Here is an 8,888-nt window from a genome sequence, read left to right on the forward strand (position 1 = left end):
AATTTTGTTATATCCTTATCGGTATGATTATACAAAAGAGTTAGTATAATATGTTCGATAACTGAACACTTGTATCATTAGGTATCATTAGTTCTACTATTGGCATTAAAGGAATACAATAAAATAAATAAATATGTGAACACTCAGTGTAATACACACTTTGTTAATAACTACCTTGTACATGTGTAAACATTTAAGTGGTTAGTTTCATTAATAGTATTTCTTGTGTGATAGCTAATACTTACTTTTTAATATATATACAGTTTTTGTTGGTTTATGTAAAAACACCCCATAGCCTCATTAATTAAAAACCATGATGTAAGAGACCATAAACCTTAACTTTTTAAAGATAGCAGACACCAACGCTCAACATTTATCTCAGTTTAGTACAAAAACAGACCTCTAACGATCTCCTACACTACATCACCGCAATAACACTCCATATTTATTACTCTTAAATCCGCCCGACCGACCACCATAACCAAATCAAACCTCCTGTTGATTATACAGTGAGACCTTGAGGCGCAGCAGCCACAGGCACCTTCGGTTTGGGCTTCTCAACCACAATAGCCTGTGTAGTCAACACCATCCCAGCAACCGAAGCCGAGTTCTGCAAGGCACATCTAGTCACCTTAGCAGGATCAATAACTCCAGCCTCTACCAAATTCTCATATTTATCCGCCATTGCGTTATAACCCATCTCCCATTCACTCGCCTTCACCTTCTCAACCACCACCTCACCTTCAATCCCAGCGTTTTGAGCTATCAACGAAGCCGGTGCCACCAACGCCTTCTGAATAATATCAGCACCTAACCGTTCATCCGCATCCTCAAGCTTGTCCTTGATAGCTAGAACCAGTGTTGACAAATGAACATACGCAGCACCGCCACCTGGCACTATACCTTCCTCTATAGCAGCAAATGTTTCGTTTTTAGCATCCTCGATGTTTTTAGCATCCTCGATATGGAGCTTACGGTCTTCTAGTTCGGTCTCGGTTGCAGCACCAACTTTTATAACCGCGACACCACCTGACAGCTTGGCAATCCGCTCGGATAGTTTCTCAGTGTCGTAGACAGAATCTGTTTCAGCCAACTCCTTTTTAATTTGGGAGATTCTAGCCTGGATCTCTTCTTTTGATGCGGCATCAGCAATGATAGTGGTCGAGTCCTTGCTGATTGTGATCTTTCTGGCTAAACCGAGCTGCTCCACCGTGGTGTTTTCAACTAGCAAACCCATGTCACTCGCTTGGTATTCGGCTCCTTTTATTGCAGTTAAAAACAATTAAGATTACCAGAAAGTTTAATGCTATTAGTTACTACCATTGATGAAAGTAACATTAAGGTACCTGTCACAATGGCAATGTCTTGAAGAAGGGCTTTTCTTCTTTCACCAAACCCAGGTGCTTTAATGGCAGCAACGTTAATGATACCACGCAATTTGTTCACAACGAGGGTAGCTAAAGCTTCGCCACTAACGTCCTCGGCAATAATCAGCAAGGGGGCTCTTAATTGGGTGATTTTTTCTAGTAAAGGAATTATGTCTTTAATGGAAGTTATCTTTTGGTCTGTGACCAACACTCTCGCGTTCTCGAATTCAACTAATAGTTTCTCAGAGTTGGTGACAAATTGTGGGGAGATATAACCTCTGTCAATCTGCAACACCCATGAAGGAAATGAGATATCAAGATAATCTTAAATATGTTATTGAATTGTGACATTATATATAATAAAATGAAGATTAACTTTCAACATACCTCCATTCCTTCTTCAACATCAACAGTTGTCTCAAATGAAGATGACGATTCAATGGATAATACACCATCTGGTCCAACCTTATCGATAGCATCAGCAATCATGGATCCGATAATATCATCATTTCCAGCAGAATGGCTTTAAAGTATATCCATCAGAAGATCAGATAATGTACACGAAACGTAATTTGTTACACAAAGAGAGAACTTTTAGTACCTTTAATATCATCACGGCCTTTAACCGGTCTGGCTCTCTTTTCAAGCTCCTCAATCAAACCAGCAACCGTCTTATCAATACCTTTTTTAACTGAAACCGGGTTAGCACCTGATGTTACACTCAACAGACCAAGTTTGATAATTTCACGAGCCAGAACTGATGCGGTGGTTGTGCCATCGCCAGCTGAGTCATTGGTTTTGCTTGCAACCTGTGCGGTTCGAGTTGTCAAATGGTTTGAAGATTCATCAATCAAGAAGTAACATTTAGACAACAATAATCAAAATGGTTGCAAAAGGATTAGGTTCAAACCTCTCTGATAAGTGCAGCACCAGCGTTTTTCATGGGACTGGGAAGCTCAATAGCTCTGGCAATTGTAACACCATCATTAACCACCTTCGATGAACCATATTCGTCCAAAACAACATTCCTCCCTATACGTAAACAATGGCAAATACATACAGTTAACAAATTACAATAAACTAGAATCCATAATTAGGCCTAAAAACCTCAAGTTCAAGCAGATTCAATATTCATGCCAACCGCAAATCCAGAATTAGTGTCTAAAACCTAAAGCTTTTGAAAACTCACCAACTTTTCCAACTATTAATCCAAAATAAGTGCCTAAAAACCTAAAACCTAAGCATAAGTATTATTCATGCCAGCCACAGGTGTAAACAAGCTGACCCCTAGCTCATCTAGGCTTGAGCTCGGCTCTTTTTGTCTTACAAGAGCTCGATCTTACAAACTCTTTTTCTAAAGCTAGAGAAAGGATCATTTATAATTTATCAATTAATTTACATACATTTAAATACATTTTTAATTATTTTTTATATATTTTGAAAAAAAAACTTAGCGAGCCTAAGCTTGGCTCGAGCTCGTGTACGAACTAAAGCTCATCTCAAGATCAGTGTACACTGTGAAATTAATACACAGAAGTCCGTCACTCCGTCCATAAGACTTGAACCTTAAAAATTATACAATCTGCCCATACAAGGCTCGACCTCTGCTTGCAAGGCCGGGTGGTCGACCGACCTGACACCCCAATAGGCCCAAATTTTTAATATATATGTGTGTGTGTGTGTGTGTATTTTTAATGTTTAAATCCAATCACTCAACTAACTTTAGGACCAAATTTCTTTCACAATTCTCGGAGACTGCCCAGTCTGTTCGTTAGAAACTTTTACTCTATCCGATCTCAAGTCACTTGCGAGCGACTCTACTCGGCTCATTTACACCGCTACCACTAATCCGAATTAGTTTATAAAAACCTAGGGTTTAAGTTAACTCACTATCCATTCTAACAATAAATCCAACCCTAAACAGCATAAACAACCACTAACCACAAACTAACTAACACAATATAAACAACAAGTAATAATTAATACCTCTAGGTCCAAGAGTAAGACCAACAGCATCAGCTAGCTTATCAATCCCGGCCTGCATAGCCGCCCTAGAACTCTGGTCAAACGCAATCTCTTTCGCCGCAGCTCGAACCGTGAACCGGCGGTTTGATTGCTTGGCGGTTCGCAACTGACTAACACCTCCATTTCCATTTCCATTTCTCAAACCACTCTGTGCTCATAATAACAATAATAACGTAACAGAAAGGTTATTAATTAACATAAACAGCAGCTGAATATAATAATAATAATAATACCTGTTTTGGAGTGCGGATGATTGAGGCTGTGGAGATTGCATTAGCAGACGCCATTGGAAGAGTAGGTGTTAATAAGAGTTGTGATAATAATAATAATAATATGAATCGAGTTGTATATGAAGGTGGTTAGGTTATGTTATAGGTAGGGTTTTAGGTTCGAGAACGTTCGATGATCCCCAGAAGTGTGTAGACTAGACTCACACTCACTGGCCTGCCTAACGTCAATTAACAAATGGGATGAAATTGCTCATTTGGATCCCAACAATTCGCCTTTAGGACAAAACACCACCCCCTACACATCGGCTCGTTTTAATTATCGTAAGCTTCTTACAAGGAGAATAGGGGTCTTCTCGTAACCATCTTCCAACGTGTGTCAATCAATATGAGTATATCAGTGGGACAGTGGGAGGATTCTCAAACCGTTGGTCCAAGTGTGATATTTAGAGCATCCACGACAACAAACTAATACAAACCGGCACCTCAACGCAACATCCGATTTTATTTTTTTCCCAAAAACCTCACTTTTTTCCCACAACAACAAACCTCCACAAATCTAATTGAAAAATATTAAAACTATATATATGATATGTGTATGCATATATGTATGTGTGAGAAAGAGAGAAAAAGTGGGGCATATTTAAAGTCTTTTACAAGTTTGTAGAAATAGACTTTAGCCACAACTTAATGTCTACAATGGTAAGTAAAGTTGGTTTGTTGTTTTTTTTTACAATTGTGTCATGTAGGGGTTTTCCACTTTTCCCCTTTTATAGTTAGAGAGGTAGAGAAGGATTAACCGAGCTGTCATTATTAGTGAAACCTTCTATCCTCATGGAAGATCATGTGTAAGGTTTCTGATTGGAAGTGACGGCTATCACCTGGAGGCAATGTGATGGCGTCCGCTAATAGGCTCGACTTGCACTTGTGGTCCTTTTTGTACTAGCTGTCGTGTAAGGAATCTTGTATTGTGATTGGTCTGAGGACTAACTGTTATGTACAGTTTGCCTTCCTCGCTGGTAACAGGTCTTGTGCCCGCGGGCTTCTTGTGATGTGTTGAGAGTTCTCTACAAATGATGGGGTCCATGATTATGTTGTACTTTTGATGGTGCAGACACCCTATCTTTACAATATTTTCCATGTCATCAAAAGGTTAACACTATTTTTCAGTTAATATGGAATTTCAGAAAAATACATTCAAAGTTGGGACTTTCTGTAAACATTTTTTGAGTTGGGATTAATCTCGGCCAATAGGTGAAAGTTTGTATTATTGAAATCCAATAATCCATTAATATTAATATACGTTTTTAATTTTAATATATTTGAAAAAACCTTAAACACGTCAAAGCTCAGCTCAAGATCGTTAGTACGATAAATGAGCAAAAGCTCGGCTATATAGTATGAAATTAATACATAGAAGTCCAAAAGAAAATAAAACTTGAAGATACACGAGGCTCGGTAAGGCTTGAAAAGCCTCATACTCTATAACTAAAACGGGCTTTATTTGAGACTCATGCTTGTTTTAAGCCTTCTTATGATCTAAGCTTGAGATGCGAGTAGCTCGGCTCGTTTGCTTATAAATTGGTACACGCTTTTAAAATACTATTTAAAGTTTTTAATTAACTACAGTTACCCTATAACGTAGCTTGCTAAAATAAATGATATAAGTCACTAGCTTTGAGCGCCCAATAAATTTAAAAGGTTTAAACTGTAAATAAAAATAATTAAAAAAACAGTCTTTTATTTTCGTCTATGTGTAGACAAGTAGCATCAAGTTGAGGATTTCTCCTTAAATGATTTGGTTATGCAACAACAAACATTGTTAGTCTCGTTATAGTGAGCTCTAGGGTTCTTGTTGTGACTTGTGAGTGTGACCGGTCTCAATCATGATTATAAAGATTTGCTGGTAGATAAACTTTTTCGGTAATTGTGTTGGCAAGTAATGTGTTGACAATAATAGGCTTATGCGCTTCTTCAAAAGCTGAGCTTGAGCACTATTAGATATTCTTCATCATCATATTAGGTCGTCACGCTATAGTTATAGGTAGGGTTTTAGCCGAGATTTTAACCGATCCAGCAGTTCCTTCTAACATATTTGTAAGAGATTATGTTTACTTATTTGGGGTGGCCAACAAAAGAACGACCATCTTATTATCGATTATCGTGATGACACTTCTCTTAACATGTTACTGCTATTATCAGTTCACATATGTTTGCACTACTCGGATTGGATGATATACTTTATGATTTCATATTTTCATAGTAAATCAATCTCTAGACTTAGTAACTTATGATAAAATAAGCTTAAAAGTTAACTCAAACAAGAAACAACTTATTAGTTAACCAAAAAAAAATCTTGCAATAAAAATCGTTATAAAACCTCTTTGAGAAAGACACAATATTGTCACCGAGCCTTCTTGTGAGGCCCCATGCAACGTCCTCGGGCCATTCTGTCTCGTTTATAATCACGGGAACTAAGACCCAAATGAGGGTCGAAGGTTCCAATAATATAAGCAGGAAGATAAGCGAGTTGCAACAGCCACTCATCTTCCACCTCAGTCCTCCACTTATGGAACATCTGGGTTAAATAGTAAGATTAATATATTTGATCTTGGTGCATGATAACATAAGTCAACTCATCAAGTTTGACTATTCGGTAGGGACTTTTTACCTTCCACAGGATATATTGAATTGTAGTGAACCTCTGCCCAAAAGCTTAATAATATTACTGCAACAAAGTAATTATACTATAAGATAAAGCAGCATTTTTTCAACCACACATGATACATATTTATGTAGAATTTTTAGATTTTACCTCGATTCGACCTTTGAACACTTGGAACAATCTCGATATAGCAGGTATCCTTGTACGATGTGATTACACAGATTTTGATTGCATACTGCATTCATAAAATCAACATTATGACCAAAATTACGTCGGATGCTTCAAAAGAAACACGGTTAACATGCATTTTCATACCAAATCAGCAGCCGCCTGTAAAGTCACATGATCACCCCATTCACCAACCCTAATTCACATCCAAAAATGTCATAAGCATAAACTATGATAATAACTTAGCAAGCGATATTACCAAATTAAAAGAAAAGAGGCAGTAACATACTTGGACATATTCTTCAAGTAATCACCATAATCCATGGGGACATATCCTTCATATTTTTCAGAATATAGTTCAAGCTTTAGAAAAGAAAACCAATATTTAAAAGATGGTAATAATATATAGATAAAGAAAATAATCAAATGAAATTTACCACGTCTAGACTGACCTGGTTTACAATTTGTTGTCTAACAAATTTATGGTGCTCAGTTGTATGGTAAACTTGATCCGAAAGTGCTCGAAACTGAGAAATGAAATACAGTTTTGTTAAGACTTATTATTAGGTTTCAGAAACCAGGTCAAACAGCATGGTCAACAACAAGATAATTGAGAGTTTTCACCTGGCAATTTCCGTCCCCTATAACTTTAGACTCTACTAGCTGGTACAACTGCAGCCTGTATAAGAAATATGTATGTAACTTTAATCATCATGCAAGTAATTGCAAAACAAAAGGTTCATTTATGTTCGTTTGGTTAATAAACTAACGAACATGAACACAAAACTTCATTCATTTAGTTCAACGAACAAACATGAACGCATGTCTCGCTTGTTTGTTTATGTTCATGAGCGTTCGTTTATTTAAAATGTTTATGTTCGCTTGTTTAAGTTAGTTAATATATTCATTTAAAAAAGTTTGGGCCGTTACAACTTAGTTTAGTTATAGAAAGTTTTTAGGCCCGGCACGTTGTTTTTCACTTTATTTTTTACTGGTTTTGGCTCGATTATACTCGTTCATCTATGTTCAGTTACGTTTGTTCATGAACTGTTCGTTTATACTTTATACTGTACACAAATGAGCATGTCATTTTCTTAACAAACGGACACAAACAAGAGAAACCCATTCGTTTTAATAGTTTGTGATCGATTAGAGTTAAACGAATGAAGCTCGATTTGTGTTCGCTCAGTTCATTTGCAAGCCTATGAATTATGATGTTGCCGAATACCTGTCGAGCAGTCTCTGATGATCTAAAGTTGCCTCATCTAGAGAAGGTATTTCTCCGTTGACCTTGGGAACATGCTACAAAACATCCAACAGCAATTTATTATTTATTTAATTAATAACAACACAATATGGTAACTAAGCATCAAAACTAGCTATTTGACTTAATGTCGATATGCAGCTTATGCTACATAAATAAATTACTTAAAAAAAATGAAATCCATTACTGCATAAATGTAAGATAAAACACTTACAGGAACAGAAGCCATATGGTTCAGCCTATTGCCAACTTCATCATCTAATGCATACTCATCACTCAGCTCTAATGAGTACGACAATTCTTCACCATAGTTCAGCTCACTTGTAGGGCTTTCACACGGTGGCATATCATTTGTGAGCTCATCATCTCCTATAATGTATATAAACATCACAAACATCACTAAACCATAACTTACTTATCACATGAATCAAATAAGAGTGAATGTGTATCTGTTACCAAGACTACAGTTTGCCATAGATTGATTAAGAGAATCCTGCAGGTAAAATGATGCTTGTGAATGATCAACTGATTCACAAGAATCTGCAGATGCTTCTGCAACTGAAAATGAGGATGTGTCTTCCGGAAAGGTAAGTATATTATCCTTTTCATTTTCTGTGTTGATACATTCTGTGTCATAACGGTTTTCGGTAGAATACTGATATTGATAACAATCTGCATAATTTTGCGGGCCATAGCTGGAATAGCTATTGTCAATGGATGGCCCACTATCAAAGAGCAGGTGACCCCACCGAACAGCATCAGGATCTTGACTGCACGAAAACATTTTGCTATATCTGATTGCTTAATAACTCATATTCGGCTCGCTGCAAATATGAGATCACTTTATCAAAGCATAAGGCTGTAAAGAGAGAAAATAATATTATCCACTAGTGGTCCCTATAAAGATCATGATAATGGACTTATTATGTGGTTAAACTTGGACTAATGAGCTTTCTGGGTTTATTTAAACAATAAATCCACTTTCTTCTAATTGTTCTTTTTTAAAAGGGAAGATCTTTATTCGAATCTACTCTCGAGATATTTTAGCAAAGTATATAGAGAACCTTATTATAATGATTTTAAGATTAATTTTATATCTTATTAATCATGACAACTATATTTAGGACTTAGGAGTGCGATTATCCAAGCGCATATTTCAATCAGCATCATGT

The 8,888-nt window shown here is 36.7% G+C and overlaps 2 protein-coding genes across 2 annotated transcripts; both read right to left on the reverse strand.

Annotated features, from left to right (window-relative positions):
* Nucleotides 1-324: 324 nt before the first annotated feature.
* LOC143537221 (ruBisCO large subunit-binding protein subunit alpha-like) lies at nucleotides 325-3,929 on the reverse strand. Its single transcript, XM_077031038.1, has 7 exons — nucleotides 3,626-3,929; nucleotides 3,354-3,540; nucleotides 2,278-2,399; nucleotides 1,947-2,176; nucleotides 1,755-1,890; nucleotides 1,347-1,653; nucleotides 325-1,260 (listed from the first exon to the last, which is right to left on the reverse strand). Exons 1-7 carry the CDS (start codon nucleotides 3,677-3,679, stop codon nucleotides 503-505), a joined length of 1,794 nt encoding a protein of 597 aa, XP_076887153.1. The 5' UTR covers nucleotides 3,680-3,929; the 3' UTR covers nucleotides 325-502.
* Nucleotides 3,930-5,864: 1,935 nt separating this feature from the next.
* LOC143537193 (OVARIAN TUMOR DOMAIN-containing deubiquitinating enzyme 12-like) lies at nucleotides 5,865-8,500 on the reverse strand. Its single transcript, XM_077031015.1, has 10 exons — nucleotides 8,173-8,500; nucleotides 7,931-8,085; nucleotides 7,681-7,754; nucleotides 7,077-7,131; nucleotides 6,905-6,979; nucleotides 6,742-6,815; nucleotides 6,600-6,648; nucleotides 6,435-6,519; nucleotides 6,291-6,347; nucleotides 5,865-6,197 (listed from the first exon to the last, which is right to left on the reverse strand). Exons 1-10 carry the CDS (start codon nucleotides 8,498-8,500, stop codon nucleotides 6,187-6,189), a joined length of 963 nt encoding a protein of 320 aa, XP_076887130.1. The 3' UTR covers nucleotides 5,865-6,186.
* Between the last annotated feature and the right edge of the window lie 388 nt (nucleotides 8,501-8,888).

Source organism: Bidens hawaiensis, unplaced genomic scaffold, assembly GCF_021521415.1.
Source record: "Bidens hawaiensis isolate Kalapana, Puna unplaced genomic scaffold, B.hawaiensis_p1.1 tig00011151_1, whole genome shotgun sequence".
Taxonomy (NCBI): domain Eukaryota; kingdom Viridiplantae; phylum Streptophyta; class Magnoliopsida; order Asterales; family Asteraceae; genus Bidens; species Bidens hawaiensis.

Coding starts and splice junctions, on each gene's coding strand:
- LOC143537193 (XM_077031015.1), bottom strand. CDS start 8,500: ATGTTTTCGTGCAGTCAAGATCCTGATGCTGTTCGGTGGGGTCACCTG. Junction 8,086..8,172: donor TATGGCAAACTGTAGTCTTG/GTAACAGATACA, acceptor TATACATTATAG/GAGATGATGAGCTCACAAAT. Junction 6,816..6,904: donor GACAACAAATTGTAAACCAG/GTCAGTCTAGAC, acceptor TCTTTTCTAAAG/CTTGAACTATATTCTGAAAA.
- LOC143537221 (XM_077031038.1), bottom strand. CDS start 3,679: ATGGCGTCTGCTAATGCAATCTCCACAGCCTCAATCATCCGCACTCCA. Junction 2,177..2,277: donor GTGCTGCACTTATCAGAGAG/GTTTGAACCTAA, acceptor CGAACCGCACAG/GTTGCAAGCAAAACCAATGA. Junction 1,654..1,754: donor ATGTTGAAGAAGGAATGGAG/GTATGTTGAAAG, acceptor TGGGTGTTGCAG/ATTGACAGAGGTTATATCTC.